General features: G+C 38.1%; 1 protein-coding gene across 1 annotated transcript in view; it reads right to left on the bottom strand.

Moving 5' to 3' along the window:
* Positions 1-8,147: 8,147 nt before the first annotated feature.
* LOC124593723 overlaps positions 8,148-26,189 on the bottom strand; it is a 61,640-nt gene continuing 43,598 nt past the window's right edge. The window contains exons 9-14 of the mRNA XM_047132038.1: positions 20,977-21,217; positions 19,119-19,275; positions 18,128-18,259; positions 11,840-11,957; positions 11,609-11,763; positions 8,148-9,322 (exon numbers count right to left, since the gene is read on the bottom strand). Coding sequence (XP_046987994.1) covers positions 9,220-9,322; positions 11,609-11,763; positions 11,840-11,957; positions 18,128-18,259; positions 19,119-19,275; positions 20,977-21,217 — 906 coding nt within the window. The 3' untranslated portion in view covers positions 8,148-9,219. The remainder of the gene's footprint in view (positions 9,323-11,608; positions 11,764-11,839; positions 11,958-18,127; positions 18,260-19,118; positions 19,276-20,976; positions 21,218-26,189) is intronic.

Raw genomic sequence — 26,189 nt, 5'->3', positions numbered from 1 at the left:
TTAGTACACTAGCTACATTTTCCCACTATGCTACCAGTAATAAAAGTAAATCGAAGCATGCCATTTACTGTAGTACATGACTGACTGTAGTTGCGCCTCATTAAACGTGTAGTCAGAACTACAAAGACGTACATTTTGCGAATGCACAACGTCTTCTCATTTTTCTACTTTGAGAGCCAGTGTCCAGCTTTGCGCCACACCGATATTTCCTCCATATCTCACTGGGTATTGTTGTGTTATGTCGGTTAACATGCGTGGTGCGTAATCCAAGTCTAGGCGCGCAGTCCGGAACCGTGCGACTGCTACGGTCGCAGGTTCGAATCCTGCCTCGGGCATGGATGTGTGTGATGTCCTTAGGTTAGTTAGGTTTAAGTAGTTCTAGGGGACTGATGACCACAGCAGTTGAGTCCCATAGTGCTCAGAGCCATTTGAACCATTTTGAACAGTAATCCACGAAATCTAACTTTGCAACATATACTAGTCGCTAAGGCATCGACATATGTCAGGTACTTGCGATACTTTAACATCTGAAACGGATTTTGGTATGGCGAAAATGCAGCGTTGTTTGGTTTAACTGGATGAACCGTTTGTGACGTCGCTGCTAGGTAATCGCGTTTCACATTCAACAAATCGTGCAAACCGTAGCACTTCAGTTGCTGTTATAGGAATTTCAAATGATGTACTGAGTTTCTCATTTAGGAACACACAAATCCGACCAGAGTTATTTGGGCGAATAGCGCACCCAAGTTTAATAAAAGTGGCGTCATCAGTTATTTCTTTGTTGAAGCAGTTCTGGATGGGGAAGGGAAGAAGCTAAATTCCAGACTTTTATAACAATTTTTCGATGCTACATATAAACGATCGGTGTTGGATGTAAAAACGAGCGAAAAAATGTGACTTTATTGTCGCTTACCCCATCACAAATACCTGGGGCAACAGTATGGGGCCGGCCGTTGTAGCCGAGCGGTTGTAGCCGGCACGGTAGCTCGGCGTGTTCGGTCAGAGGGTTTAGATACCCTCTGTAATAAAAAAAAAACTGAGTGAACGGATCAACGAACAACCTGAACGAGTGTCATTGGACGTCCGCCACGAACAAATTCAACGATCAATATAGAACAAAATGAGATTAAAAAAAGGCGGTTCTAGGCGCTTCAGTCTGGAACCGCGCGACCGCTACGGTCGCAGGTTCGAATCCTGCCTCGGGCATGGATTTGTGTGATGTCCTTAGGTTTGTTAGGTTTAAGTAGTTCTAAGTTCTAGGGGACTGATGACCTCAGATGTAAAGTCCCATAGTGCTCAGAGCCATTTGAACCATTTTGAACAGTATGGGGGGATATAAATTGCAACGATCATACAGGAATCAGGATGAGTTGTTCATGAAACAAATGTCAGGATTAATTTTACTGGTGTCCGCCCCTGGTAGCTGAGTGTGTTCAGTCCGACGGACTGTCATACCTAACCGCCCGGGTTCGATTCCCGGCTGGGTCGGAGATTTTCTCCGTTCAGGGACTGGGTGTTGTGTTGTCCGTATCATCATCATTTCATCCCCATCGACACGCAACTCGCCGAAGTGGCGTCAACTCGAAAGATTCGCACCAGGTGAACGATCTACCCGACGGGAGGCCCTAGCCACACGGCATTTCCATTTCCATTTTATTGGTGGGACACAGAGCATTGGAAAACTGTCATTTTGCTCCGGAGGAGATCATTTATAAAATACTTGCTCCGTCTATACTAAAATACTTGTGAGGGATTTTTATCAGGTGAGACAAAGATAGAAATATGAGTGTGTTCAGTGGGGAGCACGGATGGCCGCACGATTGTTTTCCTCGCGCGAGAAGAACAGTAGCGCAGAAATATCTCAGCTTGCAGCAGACACTCGAAAGAAGCATGTTAACGTCTCGTGGTAATCTAGTCACAAAATCCGAAAGAGTTACAGGATAAAATCTATATTTTGGAGCTCCTAAGTTTTCATATGCGTACATATGGAGAAGATGTCAATAGGAGCATACTAGCAATCATTTTTCCCACGCTCCTTGTGTATCATGTAGAAAGTACCACCTGTCAAGCACTTTCCATTAATTCGCAGACTGTAGATGTAGATGCTGGATCCATACGTAATGCCATTCTCAGTGTCTAAAAATGTCATAGAAGTAGTTTGTTAAAAACGAAACACTGTCCTACGAGAGATGTGTAATCCTGCTCGAAGCGAGAGTGTGAACAGCGCAGCAGAGATTGGCCTGTTTGACGTGCACTTGGCGGGGGGCGGGGGTCCGGTGGGATGTGAGGCAGCGGGTCGGTGGCCGCTTCCCGCGTCTTTCCTCCCCCTGGGCCCAGTGCACCGACTTCCGGCCAGTGCGCCCTTCCCACGGGCCGAAGGCGAATCGCGCGCTCAGAAGCAGCTCGGAGGGGGCGCGGGCAGAATTCGCGAAAGAGGGTGCGTTCAGTTTGCACACGCGGACCGGTTTTTCTGCAACTGCTGCCGGCGGTGCATGTGGAACACTCGTTGGCGAAACGCCGCGCCGTGTACAAGTGAAGATGCTGTGCGTAGGCGCAACATCCACCTAACAGCGCGACTACCTTGCGCAGGCTACCATCCCGCCGACGACATCCACGGTAAGTCGTCGCAATAGCAGGCACCTCCAAACCTTTCAGATTATGTGCGACTGAAGGGGAAAACGAAATATCAACAATGTTCTAAAGGTCATGTGTTTTTAATGTCATTTATGCCGTGTGCGTCCACGATAGAAAGGCAGTTCCGTCAGAGGAACGACTTCCATCGACACCTTTACAGCACCTCAGTGATTTTCTGATCAGTATATCTCAAAGGCAAACTTATGCAATTACCACAAGCTGTCCCTTGTAATATTCGCTCGTCAAATATTGCCATGCGCTATTTTTAGCCATCTGTCTAAAACATCAACCAGTCATTGATTTCATTATTTTTTGAAATTAATCCAGAAACTTTTGTTAATTCACTGCAACAATGTGAATGGATCATACAATTTTCCTTTTAGGACAATTCATTAACAGCATTCTACTATGTTTAATCTTGGGTTTCACACTGTTCTTGGTAATGTGCCATTGTGTAGATAAGCACTGTTAACACCTCAATGATACAACTGCTGATGACAGGTTGTACACTTAGGGAAAACTTCAAAAACCTTTTTTTAGTAATTTAGTGGTCCAACACAGGGGACATCAACTATAAGTTTGGAAGAATGCAAACAACTTCTGTTGAATAAAAAATGGCTCTGAGCACTATGGGACTTAACAGCTATGGTCATGTTGAATAAAAATTGTGATGTGAATGACAAATCTATTGTGTGAATAGCACCCATCAAGATCACATTACTTTAAATACACAGTGTCTTCACACTGAAAAAAAGTTAGAACCATGATTGGGGCTTTCGCACATTGTACACTTGACAGCAGTCCCAGTTTTGAAAACAAAAAAAAAATTGATTCACTAATAAGTATTGCCAATACTCAGTCATTACTATCATTGACACACCATTTTGGATAACCAGGAAGACTCTGCTGCATTGGTAGCAATTACAAATGATTCCTCTTGACAATCATTGTACATTCTATTGTGACATTTGGGTTTTTGAGAGCTTTGTAACAGATTCATCAAGTCATAAAATGACATTTGATAGGTTTAAAAGATCTTAAAATTCTTCATTTTATTCTGTTTTGTTTTTGGGTGGAAACAGTTGGTTTTGCTGCTACAAAATCTCATTACTTGCTCATACACACAAGAGTCTTGACCATTGGAAAACAAAACCTAATTGTTTTTTGAAAATAAATAAGAACTTCTTTTTCTTATCAACTCCTACTTCGTAGAACAAATTTAAACTGGAAATTAGTAGCTTGCATGGCATGGAAAACTGATGTATTTGCTTTTACCACAAAGGTCAAAAACTGCCAAGTGTGTGTACATTCACAAGGTACTAGCCAACAAATACTCGTTTGTTTGAATTACACATAAATAGTTTTTCAGAACTGCTGTATCTTTATCATAGTACGTGAAGCCCAAAGACAATCACAGTGGGTGTGTGTTATTTCACTAACATCACCTTCCAGTTTGTTTACAGAATGCTACAATGAGATAGTGAGCAAAAAGACTGCAACACATCTGTCAAGAGAACCAAAGGCAAAATACTTCTTGATAACTGATTTTGTTGGGGGTCAGAACTGGTTCCAGATTATATAACCAATGATTCAGTAACTGAATTCATATAGATGAAAGTAATGTCACTTTGTGTTCAAGTTACAAAAATGCCACTAGTGGAACTGGCCAAATATGACATATAGTTTCAGCTTGTGAATGCATATTTACATAGTATTATTGTCCATGAACATTTTATGAGAATTTTCATAAATAACTAAAATCAGTCACAGGAAATATATAGAAGACATTTACAAAGTAATAATCTCCTGTGACTCTTCAAGCTTTCCCAGTGGGTATGTTGTAAATAGTCTTCACAGGTTTGTTGCCGGGTGATGATGTGCAAATTCCACAATATTTCCTCGGAGCAACTGTGGTTCAATCTTGCTGGTGGCTAGGTATGACTGTTACCTAGCCACCAGCAAGGTTGAACCATGTGAAGATGTCGAACAGTTGCTCCGAGGAAATATTGTGGATTTTGCACAATGTCATCTGGCGGCAAACCCATGAAGACTATTTATAATAAGCTCCTTTTTTTAGAGGAGGTGAGAGTATCAATTTCAAATTATTAGACTTATACAAAATATACTAGATTGTGCCAGGGAAAGCTTAGATGATTAGGAGGTTGTAAAGGTCTATTTATTTGTACCGATTAACAGCTTAAAATGTAAAAACAGAACAGCATAGTGATATGGGCAAAAATTTAATTCAGGAATTCTTTGAGAAACCTAATGTTTTCTCTCCTCTATCCAATAACTATATTTTGTATGTACTGAATTCTGACCTTTGTTTGCACTTTTTTCTCTGCTATGTTTGATCTGGCTGCCTCAAGTTGACTTAAGAGCAAACTGAATATTTTTATCATCAGCAGCACTTCTCTTCCTTTTTGCTCCTGTATACTGGACTTCTTACTAAAAACATTTTGCCTCATGCTCCACATTTTTATTTTGGTGGCAGAATTTCAGTGATCAAAAAATGCAGTTTCTGTTATCCCTCACTGGGTAGTTGTTTGTTCCAAATTTTATATTTAAATTTATGTTTTATAATAATTTCTATGCTCCAACATAACATGAATCATGCCACATTCCTCCAGTGTTGTTACTGCCTCCAGTAATTTTGTCTGACACAACCAGAAAAAGTTTGTGAAAATTTTTTTTTTAATGTTAACAATGCAAGAAGAATTAAAATGGTTTATAATATCTGCCAAGTGATGACACACCATTTTGTACCCTACATATGGCTTTAAAGCTGCCCATGAACTGCTTCTAGGTGTACTATGTCATTTAATGAAAATTTATAACAATTAAAATTTAATTTATAGCACAAAACTGCTCACTCTTTCACCTAATCAGTCAGAGTTATCATGGGGTCAGCTTTCTCATTTTGAGTACTTGGTTTCTACACTGTAGCATGTCACATTGAATCAAGACTTCACCCTTGTAGGGTATGGGTTTGCTACATCATGTCTTTGTAAATGACAAATTTTCACTAGTGTATTTAAGATGACAAAATAATAGTTACTTAGGGACAATACAATTTTTTAAATAATTTTGTGTGTAAGAGAGCTCCTGCAATGTTCTAGAAAATTCATTTCAATGCAAACATGTGGAAATTTTGTCTTTACTGCTATTTTGTGCCTTGTATATGCTCAGAAATAGAAATATGAAAATCTACTTTACATAAGGAATTTTAGATGTCTGTCATACATAAACTTACATTTCATAATGGCTAAAATAAAATACTGTACTGTAGACAACTATCACTCGGGCAGGGTAGGGCATTGATGTTTGTCATAACACTATTAGTGAGACTGGATTGCTGGCCAGTACTTACCTACAGGAGGAAAACTTTCAGTTCTGCCAGTGAGGCACACATAGAAGTACGTACACTATAAAAGCTTTTGGTATTAATAGTGCCATCTTTGAGGAAGAGAGAGGAATATATTGGAGAAGCTAAGAAAGGGAAGGCCAGTTCCTTGGGCTTCAGAATGAGAAGAACACATCTGTTGTGAGGACAAAGGGAGCCAGTGACCTTAGTTTTCTCTCCAGAAAGACAAAAATCTTGTATTGATGGTAAGACACAGCAAAAGTGGGGAAAAATATGTTCCTAGTTATCAACACTGTAAGTTCCTTCATTAAGGAAGGAGGGATACATTTCGGAAGGTTGGGAATTAGTGGCAGATTACTCAGACTCCAGGATGAGAAAGATCCACCTGATGTGAAGTCGTGGGGAGAGAAAGATCACTTGACAAAAGAAGTGTAACATCAAAGCATTAAAGAAACACTGTATGTGTCTTAACATTGCTATTTTCAGTACTTCACATAAAAATTGTGAATTGAGCTGAAGGCAACATGTCTTCATTATTTCATGTAAAATCGTATGAGAAATCTATTGTCCACAAGTAGGTTCATCACATATGATCATATATAGCAATGCAGTTTGAGGCGCCATGTCACAGATTGTGCGGCCCCTCCTGCCAGAGGTTCGAGTCCTTCCTTGAGCATGGCTGTGTGTGTTGTTCTTAGCATAAGTTAGTTTAAGTAGTGTGTAAGTCTGGGAATTGATGACCTCAGCAATTTGGTCCCTTAGGAATTCACACACATTTGAACATCATGCAGTATATTTCATGATTCAAATGGAAACACACACAACTAGAGCAGTGGAAAAGTTTCCTGATATGTCCTTCAAAATTTGTTGGCATATAAATACTTTTTCCTTGTATGACTTTCTTTTCCTATAGAAGTTGATGGTCAATCACTTTATACCATACTAAAATCAATTTGTCACTCGTATAATTACAAATTTCGGGCGAGCTAACGTCACCAGATTGAAATACTATCCTCTACAGTAGACTTCAGTCACCTTCCAAACCTTCATTTCTCATATGCCCTGTGACAAAATCTTCAAAATACTTCTTCATTTTTCTTTACTGAAGTACCCACCAAACTATTAACAAACATTTATTGAGTTGGTTTATTTTGTTAGATGTTCTGTGCTTTGAAAACACATTCATCCCTATTCATTAGTATCACAACGGAGGACAGAAATTAACACATTTGCTGAATAACAGCAGCAGCAAACAACAACAACGTTAATGATAAAAAGTCTGTGTTACCAGTGGACTGTGGAGATATTTAACATTACTGTCTTGATGTTCACCGTTATGTGGCTCAACACTCTACATGATGCTCAACATTTGGAAGATGCTGTCCCTGGAAATTGTTATCTTGATTTGAGTATGGTTTGTAAATGTTACGCTGTGAGTATCAATACAGTCCCAATATGGGAATTTATACCAGAAACTTGCATAATTTATTATATTAATTTTTAATGAAACAGTGACTTTGAGGATACAACTGTTACTTGTACTATAGCAGAAATTCCAAATGGATGAGGCTTTTCTGAAATTAAAATCTGAGGACTGATTACATTCTGAAGTTACAGTGTTAATTTGCTCTATCACCTCAAAAGGGAGGTGGGGATGAAGAGACATTCTACCTTTAATTAACTGCTATGAGAAAATAACACACAGGACAATTCTACCAAGGTAGGATGTGTGTCATGAGTAATTCACATTTGGACATCAATTTTCAAGGAATAGACCTACAAAAGGCACACAGGCAATGCTGTATGTGTTGATACTGGCATCCACCTTTACCTAGTTACAAAGTGAAGAAACTGTGATATATCATCCCTGGCTTTATTTAGGCAAGTACTCCATATTCTTTCAGGTGAACATCTGGAACAGATATATTTTCCAGATGTACACCCAAAATATGATGGAATATTCTATCCAACACAAAGAACACAAGCTGGGCAGATGCCTGTCATATTATGAAAGTCAAGTGATCCAAAGTGGTTTTTCCATAGAAAAGCTTTATGCTATTTGTTTTATTTATCAATGTTTTAAATTATTTGGAAAATATTTCATAGGCTTCCCTTCACCAATATAAATCATCAAAAGAAGTCAATAGAATTTCTTATAAAAAGTATAGATATAATTTTATCTTGTTATAACAAATGGTTACATCAAAAATATGCTTTATCATTGCTGATTACAGGACAGAAATATTTCACAATAAAGATCATAATGTAACTGGATAAATTCAGTAATGCAAATATTCTAACTGAATCTACAGAATTACAAACACTGTAAATCAATTATAAATGTCAAAATATAATTATCTTCCTTTAGGAAGTAATACTATTACTTCAGCAGTTGCAGAAGTGATGTAATGGACGGATTTAATGTAATATCATAATTAAAAATCAGTAAATTCATATAAAAACAATAGCATACAATAATAATAATAACATTTCACTTTCAACACATACAGATATTTCACAAAGTATTTTGTACATTCTAAAATGCTTTTTCGCAATCTAATTAACCAACTAATAAAAAAAATAATAGCTGCCAGTTACATAACCTTGGAATACTCTTTGGGTTAAAAATACCTTACAACCAAGTCTTCTTTTTGCTTTTAATTAGTAAAACTTCAGATCATTGATCACTCTGTGATGGCTTATGAATAAAAATTGCCAACATTTGTCTTTTATTATAGTTCAGTCCCTCCATACTAATAACCTGAGATAGGTGAAAGTACAATGTTCAGCTCACAGTATTTTCTTCACTTGTTTTTTGGGGGAAAAAGCAAACATAGATTCCCCAAATAATATAACAGAAATGTCATTGTAAAGGTACACAAAATAATATAACTGATTTCTTAAAGCCAAGGCATAAAATACATAAAATGGTAAAAAAAACTACAATTAAAACTAGCAAATTTCATGTATGAACTCAACACATCACACTGCAGAAATATAGTTATGGAATGTGCATTCATTAAAAATTCAATGAAATTCATATTTAAGTAGGTAAAGGAAAAGTGATGGGAACGTTTGCACATACATGTTAACATATAAAATACTACTTTTCATATTATACAACAAATAACATATGTATCTTTTTTTTCAATTTTGTACAGTAAGGTTCTTGATCCCTAGTGTAAATCTTCCTTCAGTGGTACACTGGTGTAAACTATGGGCTATCGCTGGACAATGTGTGGCAACACCACCATCAAAAGGAGGACAGATATGCTGACGCTCAAAGCTGCTGCACCAGCCAAACGACAGTTAAACATGTCATACCTGTGCCACAAAACATCAATATGAACAGTAACGTGAAAAAAAAAAAAGTAATGAACAGTCAACATAAGGTTACAGCTTAGACTGGATATGTATGCCTGCTGCCAAATGCTGTGTGATAAGAGCTGCCAGGGTTTGTCCTGAACAATTTTCGAATAAAACAAGAATATAGGTAGTATGTTAATCATGCCCACAGTGATTCAGTATAGAACATTCATAATATTCAACTATATGCCCTGAATATCAAACTGTTAAGAAACTTCAAAATAATTTGCTTAACAAACAATATGTGTATAATATGAATAAAACACCTGAGGTGGTTGACAGTACTGTGGTATAGTTATATTTCTTCTACTGAAAGAGAAGACTTTTGACTGAATGGTGGCCAGAATATTATGACTTTTGTTCAGTTTCCAAAATGAAAGAGTCTTTGGAAGAAAAGGCATTACAGGAGTTTGGTGAACTGGAAGACAATTATTTCAGAATAAACTTTCTCATAAATTAAAATCTAAGCAGAGGATAAAATTTCTCTTCTGATATTCTGTAATATGCTGTAGCAGAAAAAGTAAAACCTTTATGCACATTAGGCAAGGACCAGTGAATGCACAATACCCCATATGCACAGGTACCAATAAAACATTAAGGTGAGGCTATGTGATTCTTAGTTTTCCTGGTATAAAGAGTATTCCATGAGGTTTCAGAATTGCAGCCAAATAACTTCAACATCTTGCAATGATATTTTTGTAGACAAGCATGCAATCATCTTCAGATGAGTGTTTTAATCTCACGATCGCTGGTGCACAGTGTTAAGTTTATACAAATAATTGGTGATTTTCTTACTGGGCTGTGAGTAATGAGTTCAGCAATCATTTCCCAAGCACCTTTCACATACTGTGCGTGTAGTATGACCAATGCAAGTTTTGCCACATTGGCATGGTGTTCCATTGACTCTAGCCTTCCGAAAACCTAGATCATACTTATTGAGCTGAGAAGAAAACTGGTCTTTGTAGATGGTCAGAAAATTTTAACATATTTCTTTAGGGTTCTGCCTAATTTCAACAAAATACTGCTGACATATGGGAAGAATGCCTTTGAGTTTAGCAGCCCTTCTCCCCTTGATCTTGTGAGTGGTTACATTTCTTCCTCTTTAAAGCTGTGCTAATCCCTTGTGGAGAATATCCATTGTATTTGAACACAGAATGTGTGTGTGTGTGTGTGTGTGTGTGTGTGTGTTCTATGTCTACATCTCCATGGCTACTCTGCAAATCACATGTAAGTGCCTGGCAGAGGTTTCACTGAACCACCTTCACAATAATTCTCTATTATTCCAATCTTGAACAGCACACAGAAAAAAGAATGCTTATACCTTTCCCTGTGAGCTCTGGTTTCCCTTATTTTATTTAATGATTGTTTCTCCCTATGTAGGTTGGTATCAAAAAAATATTTTCACATTCAGAGGAGAAAGTTGGTGAATGAAATTCTGTGAGAAGATTCTGCCGCAACGAGAAATGCCTGCCTTTGTTTAAATGATGGACACCCCAAATCCTGCATCATGTCAGTGACTCTCTCCTCTATTTCTGGATAATACAAAATGTGCTGCTCTTCTTTAAACTTTCTCGATGTACTCTGTTAATTCTATTTGGTAAGGATCCCACACCACACAGCAGTACTCCAAAAGAGGATGGACAAGTGTAGTGTAGGCAGACTCTTTAGTAGATCTGTTGCATCTTCTAAGTGTCCTGCCAACAAAACGCTGTTCATCTACTTTGTGAAGCTGTCCCTATCAGGTTTGACATGTGGTCTAACTACTTTATGGAAACTATTAGTTCCACTTGGAGTTATCAAAAGTGGCTTGTGACAATTGGTGTAAAGGAAGTCTATTTCCTCACATAGTCCTAACATACTGATAACAGTCACGGAAAGTTAAAAAACAGCCAGAACTTGGATTTTACATATCAGGTAAATAAGACTGTGGCTGGAGACAGGATCTGCATGGACCATAACATGTAGACAGACGGAGGAAGGGAAGGAAAGACTTGCTGACACAGACATCATAAAGCGAGCGAATACAATTCTAAGAAAAATTTTGTGTGTGTGTGCCAAAAGTCTTCAGTATGTATGTGTGGATATATAAAAGAAGCAGAGCATACCTATACGATTTAAATGGAATAATATGAATTATGCTGTGGTTTTGTGGGTTAAGATGCCACGTGTTTCACACAAGAATTGTGTACATATTTGCATTGGATAATCATAAATGAAATACACTTGTGTGAACTGCATTCTTACCTGGTTGGTTTGTCAACAACTATGTTCCCAAATTCAGCTTCTACTAGCTGACCATCAAAGTACGTAATCTGATCTTCAAATGGGTATTCGTAACCTTGACGGCATTCACACTTGTAGTTTCCAGTTTCATATCCACGGCCAAGAATTGGGACACACTAAAAATAATACAACTGTGTCAGTACTCATAATAAATTGTATTTAAGTAAGAAACAACAATATGTAAACACTTACATAGGATGTTTTCCTGTCACATTTATGAGTTCCCTTGAATGCATTTGGTGCATAATACTTGTCAGGACATTGGTTGACATCCAGCTGCATCAAGTCCATTGTTACTGCCACAACACCCCTTAAACAATCCCAAAAATGTAAAATTAGGAAGACAGACACACTATGGCTGCTGAGTCAGAACTTCTATTACGTGAAAACAACTAACAATGTACATACTTTAGTTCTGTTAATGGGGTGCTGTTGTTCATATTTACACTATAATAAATCCAGTCAAACAAACACTAAACTAAGGTGTAAAGCATCATCAGCTTCTAAAGGCTATACCTTGTCAGTGCAAAGTCTTCTCTATTTAATGCTGCCTTCTTTACAACTTCTTTACTTGCAAAAAATCTTTTACTAATTTTCCCTTGGCCTCACCTTGGTTTTTGGATATTTTACAAACTTGTTTTGTCCATATTAAAGTCCAAAATGCTTCATTTTCCTTCTTTGGATAGTTGCTATTAAATTTATTTGCTCCTTGATTCCTTTCAAAGCATCTTCATTGGATTTTCTTTCTGCCCAGCTGGCCCTTGTCAACCTTATCTAAAGCCACACTTCCATCCCTGTCTTCAACAGTGTTCAAGTTTCAAAACCACATAGAAGCAAAATGCTGATGAATGTCTTTGGGAAAAAAAAGTTTTCTTTTCTGTATTAAATGACTTGTTTTCTAACAGTTGTTCTCTTTCTGAATGAAAATTTTGCTGTTGTAGTTTTTATTTATTTACAAGCTGCATCTGTTGTTTTCAGTAATTAAGGTACTCCAACAGAATTTATCAACTTTTGCTATTTTATTTCTTTCAATTTTGTTGGTGGGTGTTCTCTATTAATTTACGGCAGCCATGGAGTAATGAGTGGTAGAATAATTTTACTTTTATTCATGACTTGCCACCTTAAAAAGAATGTATTACCATTTGCAATTTGACTTCAAGTATTTATCACCATACAGTATATTCAAATTGGCCTCCAGTGATCCTGCAGCACTAAGTTTAGACTGGACAAGGCTGGAGAAAGTAACTGAAAGGGGGTTTTATGGCACTTGTCTTAAGCTGTTTACAAAAATAATGGAAAATATAAACCAGGGTCAGAAGATATGTTTTGACTCCCACTTCTCCCGTATACCGTATTTAGCTGATTAAGATGCAGTTATTTCCCAGATTTGTCATTCGAGGAATACGGGGTCATCTTATATTCACAGATTAAACTATTCCTGCTCAGATCAATGTTTTTATGTAGTTTATATATTTAAAAACAAAGATGATGTGACTTACCATACAAAAGCGCTGGCAGGTCGATAGAAACACAAAAAAACACATACATACACTCAAAATTCTAGCTTTCGCAACCAATGGTTGCTTCATCAGGAAAGAGGGAAGGAGAGGGAAAGACGAAAGGATGTGGGTTTTAAGGGAGAGGGTAAGGAGTCATTCCAATCCCGGGAGCAGAAAGACTTACCCTAGGGGGAAAAAAAGGACAGGTATACACTCGCACACACACACATATCCATCCACACATACACAGACACAAGCAGACATTTGTAAACGCAAAGAGTGTGGGCAGAGATGTCAGTCGAAGCGGAAGTACAGAGGCAAAAATGTTGTTGAAAGACAGGTGAGGTATGAGCGGCGGCAACTTGAAATTAGCGGAGGTTGAGGCCTGGAGGATAACGAGAAGAGAGGATATACTGAAGGGCAAGTTCCCATCTCCGGAGTTCTGACAGGTTGGTGTTACTGGGAAGTATCCAGATAACCTGGACGGTGTAACACTGTGCCAAGATGTGCTGGCCGTGCACCAAGGCATGTTTAGCCACAGGGTGATCCTCATTACCAACAAACACTGTCTGCCTGTGTCCATTCATGCGAATGGACAGTTTGTTGCTGGTCATTCCCACATAGAAAGCTTCACAGTGTAGGCAGGTCAGTTGGTAAATCACGTGGGTGCTTTCACACGTGGCTCTGCCTTTGATCGTGTACACCTTCCGGGTTACAGGACTGGAGTAGGTGGTGGTGGGAGGGTGCATTGGACAGGTTTTACACCGGGGGCGGTTACAAGGGTAGGAGACAGAGGGTAAGGAAGGTGGTTTGGGGATTTCATAGGGATGAACTAAGAGGTTACGAAGGTTAGGTGGACGGCAGAAAGACACTCTTGGTGGAGTGGGGAGGATTTCATGAAGGATGGATCTCATTTCAGGGCAGGATTTGAGGAAATCGTATCCCTGCTGGAGAGCCACATTCAGAGTCTGGTCCAGTCCCGGAAAGTACCCTGTCACAAGTGGGGCACTTTTGTGGTTCTTCTGTGGGAGGTTATGGGTTTGAGGGGATGAGGAAGTGGCTCTGGTTATTTGCTTCTGTACTAGGTCGGGAGGGTAGTTGCGGGATATGAAAGCTGTTTTCAGGTTGTTGGTGTAATTGTTCAGGGATTCCGGACTGGAGCAGATTCGTTTGCCACGAAGACCTAGGCTGTAGGGAAGGGACCGTTTGATGTGGAATGGGTGGCAGCTGTCATAATGGAGGTACTGTTGCTTGTTGGTGGGTTTGATGTGGACGGACGTGTGAAGCTGGCCATTGGACAGATGGAGGTCAACGTCAAGGAAAGTGGCATGGGATTTGGAGTAGGACCAGGTGAATCAAGTGAACCTACTGGCAAAAACAGAAAGAGAAAATAAGACAACAGAATAGATTTCGAAATGCATGGGTCGCTTAGAGGAAGCCTTCTTGGTTACCCAGGCCTGCCAACCCAAAGTTTGGTACAGATTTATTGATGACATCTTCATGATCTGGACTCACAGTGAAGATGAACTCCAGAATTTCCTCTCCAACCTCAACTCCTTTGGTTCCATCAGATTCACCTGGTCCTACTCCAAATCCCATGCCACTTTCCTTGACGTTGACCTCCATCTGTCCAATGGCCAGCTTCACACGTCCGTCCACATCAAACCCACCAACAAGCAACAGTACCTCCATTATGACAGCTGCCACCCATTCCACATCAAACGGTCCCTTCCCTACAGCCTAGGTCTTCGTGGCAAACGAATCTGCTCCAGTCCGGAATCCCTGAACAATTACACCAACAACCTGAAAACAGCTTTCACATCCCGCAACTACCCTCCCGACCTAGTACAGAAGCAAATAACCAGAGCCACTTCCTCATCCCCTCAAACCCATAACCTCCCACAGAAGAACCACAAAAGTGCCCCACTTGTGACAGGGTACTTTCCGGGACTGGACCAGACTCTGAATGTGGCTCTCCAGCAGGGATACGATTTCCTCAAATCCTGCCCTGAAATGAGATCCATCCTTCATGAAATCCTCCCCACTCCACCAAGAGTGTCTTTCTGCCGTCCACCTAACCTTCGTAACCTCTTAGTTCATCCCTATGAAATCCCCAAACCACCTTCCTTACCCTCTGTCTCCTACCCTTGTAACCGCCCCCGGTGTAAAGCCTGACCAATGCACCCTCCCACCACCACCTACTCCAGTCCTGTAACCCGGAAGGTGTACACGATCAAAGGCAGAGCCACGTGTGAAAGCACCCACGTGATTTACCAACTGACCTGCCTACACTGTGAAGCTTTCTATGTGGGAATGACCAGCAACAAACTGTCCATTCGCATGAATGGACACAGGCAGACAGTGTTTGTTGGTAATGAGGATCACCCTGTGGCTAAACATGCCTTGGTGCACGGCCAGCACATCTTGGCACAGTGTTACACCGTCCAGGTTATCTGGATACTTCCCACTAACACCAACCTGTCAGAACTCCGGAGATGGGAACTTGCCCTTCAGTATATCCTCTCTTCTCGTTATCCGCCAGGCCTCAACCTCCGATAATTTCAAGTTGCCGCCGCTCATACCTCACCTGTCTTTCAACAACATCTTTGCCTCTGCACTTCCGCCTCGACTGACATCTCTGCCCAAACTCTTTGCGTTTACAAATGTCTGCTTGTGTCTGTGTATGTGTGGATGGATATGTGTGTGTGTGCGAGTGTATACCTGCCCTTTTTTCCCCCTAGGGTAAGTCTTTCCACTCCCAGGATTGGAATGACTCCTTACCCTCTACCTTAAAACCCACATCCTTTCGTCTTTCCCTCTCCTTCCCTCTTTCCTGACGAAGCAACCATTGGTTGCGAAAGCTAGAATTTTGAGTGTATGTATGTGTTTTTTTGTGTTTCTATCGACCTGCCAGCACTTTTGTATGGTAAGTCACATCATCTTTGTTTTTAAATATATGTTTCCCACGTGGAATGTTTCCCTCTATTATATTTTTATATAGTTTAATAGACGAATATATGGGCCATCTTACGGTTACAGATGAAGCTTTAGCTAATGGTGTTGCATACAAATTATTTCAAGGAATTCCAAAGTGTGGGGATTAGTAAACAATGCTTACATTTGAATAGGCTAGAGATTTCCCAATACACCGAAGCACTCAATACAGTACTGACCTGGATTGAACAGTCACGTGATATTTGACATCTGGCACCACTGCAATTTGCAAGGGATACATAGGAAACTATAAACTAGCCGGTACAACAATCTAAAGCTCTGCTGAAAAATTGACAATTTTGTGGAACACAGTGATTCTGTCAACTTACAAACTTTTGTTGTATTTGAACAGGTTTGTAATGAAAGTCGTCCTACATGTATGCATACCATACATATACCATACATTTCTGCTGCTTTTAAGTAAAGTTAACATTCAAAGGCAAAAATCTAGTCCTTCAAAAACCATTACTTGATTCTGAACCCAAGTCAATACTTTTATCTGCTTGTGAGAAACTGTAATGATTTACCAAGTGAGTTGAAAATAAGAAATTCAGTTGCTTTTGCATATTAGAATATCGGGGAAAAACATCAGCAGCTTTACAGCAAGATGGTGAAATTAAGATGAAACGAGAAAGAAAATTAATCCAGAATTAAAAGTGTAACAGACAAAATAAATGACACTGAACTGCCTGCAATTGTTATCACAAGAAAGGCTCATCATAGAGATAGTAAAACCAGACGGCTCTAGATCACTGGATGAGCAAAAGTTCGAGAACTGCAGTGAATCATGATTGCAGCCTTTTATTTATGTATTCGTTTCTGTTGTTACATATGACCTGTACCCCAGAGGATATTGCCATCTATATTTCACTATTGCTAAAGCATATCACTATGGAAGGGTTGGAGAGGGGACACTGACATCAGTTTGGCTGAGGACTACGATAACTGGAGGGTGGGGAGTGACTAGCAGACAGCAAATTTCATGTTGATAACCATGGGAATCTATTCTGTGTACTTTGGCTGTTAAGATCATGTATCATGTTTAAACTGCAGTTAATCCATTTGTCCTTAGAATCGAATTGACTTTAAAACTGGAAAATTACTCAACATAGCATACAAATCTGCAGGAGATGCTAAAAGTCTAGACTGGGGCCACTGGCATACTTACCTATTCCATGCAGAAATATTGTGGATACAAAGCCAATGAGAAAGTGACAGGCAGACGATATGTGTGATAGCAGCACACAGAGGAACATTATCTCATCAATATATACACAAAATCTGCTCTGTTTTTCTCAAATCCCACCCAACCACAACCCCAGTAATTGTAACATCTTTAGGAGAAATAGCCAGATATTTGTGGCACTACTGTCCTGTTATGATGATGATGGTGATAATGAAAAATAGTGATATGACATATGACAGGCTAAAATAAAAATAGGCACTATAGATAAAAATAATGCAAACAATTACTTTCATCTATTTTATTACTCCTCATATTATCAAAATTAACAAGGAATAAATGACCTTAATTTAGAATCTGTGAAATGTTCATGAGAAACATCTTAAAACAAGGAGGGTTGTCTTATATTCAGGATCATCTTATACTCAGGTAAATACAGTATTACCCTATTGTCTCTACATTTTACTATCTCACTTGGTGGTAATAATTTATAAATGAAGAGTGTTTGTTGTATGCATCTGAAAGGAAGTCATGGCTCTTTGCTACTCTTGTGGCACTAAACCTTATTCATGTGTCTTGACACCACCCCTCACAAGCTTTATTACTAGAAACCTGTTTTATGCTAGAGGAAGGGGGTATGAAGAGTGCAAGCAGCTAAAAATTTATAAATTACACCTAATCTGAAAAAACATATAATGAAGGAAAATTGTGACTGGTGAAGGAGAGGTGCTATTGTTGAGGGTCTCACACACACACACACACACACACACACACACACACACACACCTCCTTAGCAGTACATACTTGAATTCCAGTTTGTTCTTAATACTGTCCCAACCAAAGAATGGTGCTGCATAGGTAATTATCCATTTTGGCACTTTGCCTTCACAATCAAAGAATGGTGATGTCCAGTATCCGTGGTCCAAATTGGCGGCTCTGAAACAATAATTTCTTGTAGAATATCGTAAATATGATCTATGCTGTCTATAGCTGTAGTTTTGTATAACAAGTGGCCTCTTTAAGTCTGGATTCTCCCAAATTTTGCTATTTTACCACACAAAATTATCAAATGTGAATGAGCTCTAACAATCTGGTTTAGCCCCTTATTGGTGCTAATATCTGGTTTGCTATTTTGTGTACAAAACTGTCGTTTAGCAGATGAAGCACACTCATAGAAATAAGTAACTTACAAGACAAATTTTTGCATCTAAATAACGTAGGCTCTCTTCAACCCAAATGATGTTTGAACATTGGAGAGCTTTACCTGGTGATGTGCTGTTGGAGGTGCCCTTCTTCTGACCTATGAGCTATTTTATCCAGCCAGTTAACAGTGGGACCTACACTTTAATGAAAACTCTGAACCATGGTGCAACTTTGCATTTTTCACATATTTAAATCATTACCAGAAGTGACAAGTAACAGAAAGAACTACGAGAACTGATGATCGAACCCCCAATCTTAGAATTTGTAGTCTGACACTTATGTATTGAGCCACCACATCATATCATACATGCCTTGAAGATTTTTAATTAAACAATAATTCTCTTACTTTCTTTCATGACTAGTACAAGAAATGGTACGTACATTGATGACATGCCGCTAGTACAATAAGTTGAAAACTCTGACATGGTTGAATATCATCATATATCACACAAAAGATAGCTCCTTCTAAATATGCTAACTACTACGAACTGTGAATGGCAGCTCTAGATTTACAGGTATCTCCAAGATAATTTGAATTTGATTTACGGGAGGCAGAACAACCTAGCAGTTTTGTATGTGCGAACAGCATTACCTGTAGAAAGTTGGGAAGCGTTCGTGTTTCTTCAAATATTCTCCCATTTCATTGAAGCGAATCTTAATTTTCAGATTGAATTTTTCGAGAGAGTCAAAATTTGTGGACCACCGCTGTTTCAAGAATCTGAACCACTCATTGTTTGTATAAACTTCATCTGAAAATAGACATCAATCAATAAATGGTAAAAGCAAGATTTCACAAAATAAAAATGTCATGGGTAACAATAACAGATTTTTTATTGTGGGCGTTGTTACACAAACCTGAGTGATGAAGAAACTCATTTGTAATTCAGGATATATGAAATGATGTTAACTCTTAGAGTATTTAAAACATATACTTCATATCACTTAATAAGACATTTTAATACTTGAAGATTATCATTTATGTTAATTTAAGATATGTTCATATTAAATTAACACATGTGAAGGTGTCCAATTAATCTTACATTACATACTGAAAATGAATCACCACACTACATATTTCAGAGCACAGGTGATGTGAAATAAGACTGCTATGTAACATATTCTTTATGTAAACAAAAAACACTGTACTTAAGAAATTCGAGAATATACACTTACTGCCTGGAAACTTTATTTGTGAAGATTAAACAGCTATGTTAAACTGTCAGTGACAAAACACACAGAAAGTAATAATTCAAAATTTAGCTAATGTTTGGCGAATAGTCAATGTTGGAACAGATCTATGATATATTTCTACCAATCTAAATTCACAAGAAATACGGTATAAATAGTTTCTCGTGTCTGTCAACACACAACCCTTCCACTTGCATTATGTTATCAATGTATGATGCACCATAATTTGATATTCCATTCTGGTGAAACGCAAGCTACACCTACCAAATAGTTAACTACATTTTCTAATGATCATCTTTCAGTATACAAGTCAACTAATACATATGGAGTAGGATCTCCCATTAGCATCACCTAAAAATTGGTTCTAAATACATTCAACTTTTAAACAGTTAAACCATTAAATTTAAGAGCAGCAATGCATATATTGAAATAGATGCCAAATAAACTATGCTGATACAAAAAAAGAGAGTAATTAATTTACCCTTATTCATTGTAGTAACTTATAAAATGCCCCCTGAGAAAGCTTCGGTTTTCTTAGCTGTAAATATCTGACAGTTGAAAAGCGAATGAAGTTTTCACATTTTTGTATGGTATTGCTAAATATTTGAAAGAAAGAAATCGGATCAACAGAAAAATCAAATAGTAGTGTACTGTTCAGAAGATATGTTAGTTATCCTTTGAGATACATTAATTATCCGACAAGAAGTTACTAAAGACAGAAGAAATATGTCAGTAACAGTAGTGAAGCAAAAACACATACTGCATGAAAAAACCAATGTCTAAAAAATAAGACCTACCTGACAGGGAGCTAATGACAAATAGATACACGACGTGTAGTGTTGGCTTCCATGGCTGTTGTCAGTGCTAATAAAATTTTTCAAGTTATGTGATCACATTGTCAATATGTAAAATTCTCCAATGTTGAGTCAACAAATACTATGAGAAAGGGAGTTTGCAACAGTGGCCAAACGTTGCTGAATTCTACATTTTGCAATGTGGTCCCATACCCAGAAGAATTTTATTGACAGGTACAAGTGCTAGTCTTTGTCCTGCATAAATGATAAAAGTATCAGGGAAGGAAAAAACTATGATGGCATGCAAATAGTCAGTAGTAGCATATAAAGAACTAAAGCTTTTCAGTATGACTTAACAATAATGGTTACAAACAGCCACAAAAATAAAAAAGGTGTCACACATATCTCATTTGGTCAGCCTAATATTTATATAACATGTGCTACTAGATTGAATATAAGAAAACATGCCTGGTTGTTTAAGCCTTGCAAGGTCTTCCACTTTGTATTTTCTTGTGTTCAGCTGCGTCTTGTATGCAAATGGTGCAAAAAATGTTCTGTTTGTGAATTTGTTGCGTTCCCAGTATGTTCCAGCAGACCAGATACGGCTATCACCCATGACAAGAGCAAGTGTCTCTGCAATCATCTGGTCTTCTGTCAGCTCCTTATCTGCTACTCGCTTTCCTGAATATACTTCCTTAGGATCAGAAACCTAAATAAATGTAGAAAGTAATCAACATTAGTTAATTACAGAAAACTGAAAGTAGTGCTTTTTACTTTTTGTTTTATAGCTTTGAGACACTAATTATGTAGAGCCCAAAAGTGTGTACTCATAAAAATAATACAATTTTTCTGTAGTATTCTAAATTAATTAATTAGTTATAGGCATTTTGGGAAGACGCAATCTCCAATATTTGCTAGTGCCAAAATTCCACTTGTTCCAGCAGGACAGATAATTTTAGCACTGAAATATCAGACATAATTCAAGGAAGAATGTACTGCAAAAGAGAGTGAAAGACACTCTCTTGCACTCAGGGAATCGATTTATTAGTTTGCAATAAAAAGCTCATTAAATTACAGAACAACAAGTTAATTACATATCTTAAGAACTTTGTATGGGTAAACAGAATGTCCATTACTGAGCTTCTTCCATCCCCACCATGCGATGTGTTTCTTTAAAGTAAATTATGTTCTGAAACATTACTGTGTTTTACCTTTTCTCTCTGTCTTTCATTTTCAGAAAACGATGTAAATTTTCAAATACAGCATCAACCACCATTCTGAATTTGTTAAATTTTCTTGAAATGAAATCAAACTTTGACATTCATATCAAATATTTTCATGTTACACTATCCTAAATCATGTTTTTGCTTCCCTATTCTAACTTGTCTTTTCTTACGTATTATGTTTACACTCATAAAAACCATGTTGTGAGCTCACAGTTGTTGTATTAGTTCATGCTGTCTTTTTTAAATTGCATGCCCAAATCTCTTATACTGTAAGAGAATTTCCTTACACATCACGTGCAACATTTTGTCTCAACAGTGTGTTAACACTATTGTGGGTGTGAGTGACAACAGAATTTGTCTTCATTCAATCTTTCTGAAGATTTAATTTTATTAACCAAAGATGAAAAGGTTACACTAACTCCAAGCAAGTGTTCAGAAACATTTAAATAACTGAAATACAGATTCCTATGTTGGAATGAGGAAGACAAGAGAAAGAACAAAGTGGCAATGATCATTTGAATCTTTGGAGTCTACTAGTTGCTGTATTTACCCCATTATAAAACGAGGTTTTTCCCCAAATTTGTCATTTGAAAGATAAACTGTCGTCTTCTATTTGCAGATTAAACTATTGCAGGTCAACATTTTTACATTGTTTTGTAGAGTATATCGGGTAGTCTTACATTTATAGAGGTTGTCTTGCATTTAGATATAAAACTTTCACTGTTGAGGTCACAGGCAGTATTAATGTGATGAATTTGGAAGGACAGGGCTTGTTAAACAATACTCATGTTCCATCATGCTCAAGATTTCCTGATATGCCAAAGTGCTTGACACAGTATCGATGTTGCTCAAATAAGCACATGACACGGACTCGCACAGCACTAGTGCAAGAGATACGTGAGAATCTATAAACTAGCCACTTCAACAGTCTATTGCTCTGATTAAAATTTGACAATTTTGTGAAATGCAGGAGGAACTATTATTAAATTGTTGAACAAGTTTGCAACAAACATTCTCATACACGTATGGGTACTGTTTACAAACAATAATGCTGATTTTTAAGTAAAGGTGATCCTCAAAAACGGAAATTAAGTTTGTTGATTCAGAACCCAGACTAGTGTTTTACATGATTATGAGAGATTACAATGAATTAAACTTAGTAGATTGTGAAAAGAAATTCAGTCACTGTTCATGTATTGATACCAGCTTTAAATCAGCTTTAGAACATGGTGACATTCAATTAAAACATGAAGGAAAATTAATCCCAAACGAAATCTCTAACAAAGGAAAGGAAACATATTAAACTGACTGCAATTGTTATTGTGAGAATAAATTACAATGGCAACACCCATCATGGCGATAGTACCAACAACACCACTAGATTGTGGGATGAGCAGAACGTCTAGAATGGGACTGAATCGTAACTGCGATTTTTTATTAAAGTATAATGTAGTGTTGTTACATATGACTTGCACACCAGAAGATATTGCAGTCTGCTTTTCACAGTTGCTCAAGCTCAGTACTATGGAAGGGTTAGAGGGGGGAACAGTGACATCAGCTTGGCTGCGAAATAGGATGCTGGTGGGGAGGGAGGGGGGGGGGGAGGCAAGCAGCAAATTTCATTGTGTTGCCAACCATGGGACCCTGTACCATGTACTTCGCTTTTTATGAACCTCTGCCGTATCTATGCTGCAGCCTGCCTGAAACCATTTATAGTCGCAACTGAACTTCCTTTAAAACTGGACAAATATTAGACAGTAGTATTCCTTTATGCAGGAGATAGTAAAAGTCTTGATAGAGGCCAGTGGCGTTCTTATGTGTTTCTTGGTGCAATGTTGTTGTCACTGTGATGTATGAGAGGAATGAGTGGAGATGTCTCAGCTGCCGATTCTACACAGCCAATGATAGAGCAGTGGGCACGCGATATGTTTGGAAACAAGAGACACTGAACATTCTTACATCACTATAGAAGTGAAATCCAATGTGTACTCAGAAGAAAACAGCTGTGTTCTCAGGATCCACCATAACGGCAACCTCAGAAATAGCAATAGATTCGAAGATACAAATTTCACAGCTGTAGTACAGATGATGATTAAAAATAGTGATACCACAGACTATAGGGTTCGTAAGCAAAAAAGCTAGAAAAGAAAATGTTTTGAAAATTAATGTAAACTATTCCTTTTTGTTTATTTAACTTCTCCAAGTATTATAAAAATGTAGACAATCTATAAATGGCGTAAGTTTGGAATAGGTATAATGTTAACTTTTTGGCAGGTACTTTATGTCAATAAAAACAGTTTGTAATTTTGATTAATCAGAATATGTTTAAAAATAAATTTTTCTTGTGGAGCACCTTAAAAAAAGGGGGATGGGGGGGGGGGGGGGGGGGGACATAGTCATCTTCTACTCGGGTACACACAATAATTGCAATATTGTGTATATCACACAGAGATTGTGAAATTTACCTGTATGACAATTTAATTTAAATAATGGTCAGAATGGAAAGGGAAAAAGAGGGAGTTGGGATTCCACAGGCACTAATGGACAAACTGAGGTAAAAGTGAAAAATGGGTTATGGAGAAGTGTTAGAAAGAAGGGAATTCAAAAGGCCAAAATGAAAGAGAGACAACAAAGATCATAAACAAAACAAATTTTCAGTGTTATTTAACTATTTTTGTCCCACTGAAGAAATAAAATTTTTAGCTGATGCAAACGCTTGGGACACTGACAGATGTGCACAATTTTGCATTTTTTGGTCATTCAGACTGCTATATAATCATGACATATTTAGTTTCATGATCTAAAGAAGCCTTTCATGCACGTATGTTGACTGAAATAATATATCACACTTGCAATGTCATCATGGAGATGTGAAAACTCTTCCCGAGGAAAAATTTTAGGAACTCCTGGGCAGTTTTAACGCAAAACAATTTGTCTTATAAACAGGAATTTTATTGCAGGTTGATGAGTTCCATCTACACATGCTCATGGGTGCTTTCAACTAAGAAAGCAAATGGTTCCAAAAACAGATGGCGCAATTGGCAGTGTCCTCAAAATGTTTAGAAGACTATCCTTTAATTTTTTTAATGTCACAATGAATTCTCAAAAACTCATGTATTCTTTAACACCAGTGAGCTTAGTGAAACATATGGTGCTTTTTTTGGAATTTGTCCTTCTGTAATGCTATTTTCCTTTTTAAATGCATCCCAGCAAAATCAGAAATATGCTGTTTCTCACACTGCAACGTCTTACTGTGGGCAGCGTGCAGTAAAGTCCATGTAAAATGTAAGGTCTGCAATCCATTCTGGAAGCTCTTAATTTTCATTCCTGCTTTCTTTTTACCTTCAGAAATTCAATAATTTAGCAGGAGTTAGTTGAAAATTCATTCCCATGCATGCCCCTAAAGTTAACCAATGTACTTTTCAGTAATACATGCAGTGTTCATACTCTTCGTTTAATTCCATCAAGAGCTTTTGCAACAGGCAGCATAATACTGTGTATGACTTCCGAAAACTTTGTATTCGTACCACCAATTTTATCAAGTGCTCTGTGCCAGAAAAGTTAGCACAAAGTCCTTCTTGATCAACAGAACAAAGAATCCTGTACAAATCACCTGTCGATTGCTGTAATGTTTTGCTCAAGCACCATCCACTAAAGCTTTAATTCTTTCTGAATGGTGTTGTAATGTCACTCCAGAGCAAGTCTATGGTACACGTTGATTATATGACTGCATAATAGGTTCTGAGAATTCTCAAACTACTCTTCTCATGATAGATTCCTAGACTGTTTCTTTCTGTGCAAACAGCCACTGGACCCATGAACTTCATGTATAGCACAGACAAACAGTGATAGATGAATGGAGCTGACTCCACAACTCTGTCAAACTGAAGAAGTCTTGCCAACAGAAAACTGTCTTGCCATACTGCTAAATGAAATGTTGTGCTGTACCAAGTACTTCCAAGAATGACCAAGCAAAGCTAAGATATACTGAGTAGTGCCCAGAAAGGCTGAGCCTCGGTCTTCAAGTATGCAGTACATGTGCACCCACACAGTTTTGGACACTGTGGCTGACCCTGATCTAGAGAAATAGAGTGACTTGCTCAGAGACAGTAAGGAGGTAGGAAACAGTGGAAATGTACAAGACAAGTTTGAGAAGTTTAAAGAACCACCACCAGACATCAGCTCTAATGCAACTAGGTTCCTGCATAAGAACCGAGTGTCCTTTATGAATAAGCTCGTGATGTGTTAGTGCTCTGGGTAGAGATCTGTGGTGTGGATGTGTCTCTGGCATTGTTCCTGTGTCATGATTTGTTAGAATGGAAAAAACTGATATTCGGAGCAGTGATTAAGTACTTTGTAAAGAAAGTTATGAAAGCAATGTAGATTCATGCCAATTTTTAGAACACACAGACAGACTCTGCTCCTCCATATTCAACTGTTGCCAAACGGACAAAT

The sequence above is a fragment of the Schistocerca americana genome, chromosome 2 (assembly GCF_021461395.2).
Source record: "Schistocerca americana isolate TAMUIC-IGC-003095 chromosome 2, iqSchAmer2.1, whole genome shotgun sequence".
Classification (NCBI taxonomy): Eukaryota; Metazoa; Arthropoda; class Insecta; order Orthoptera; family Acrididae; genus Schistocerca; species Schistocerca americana.
This window is presented reverse-complemented; position numbering and strand designations above follow the sequence as displayed.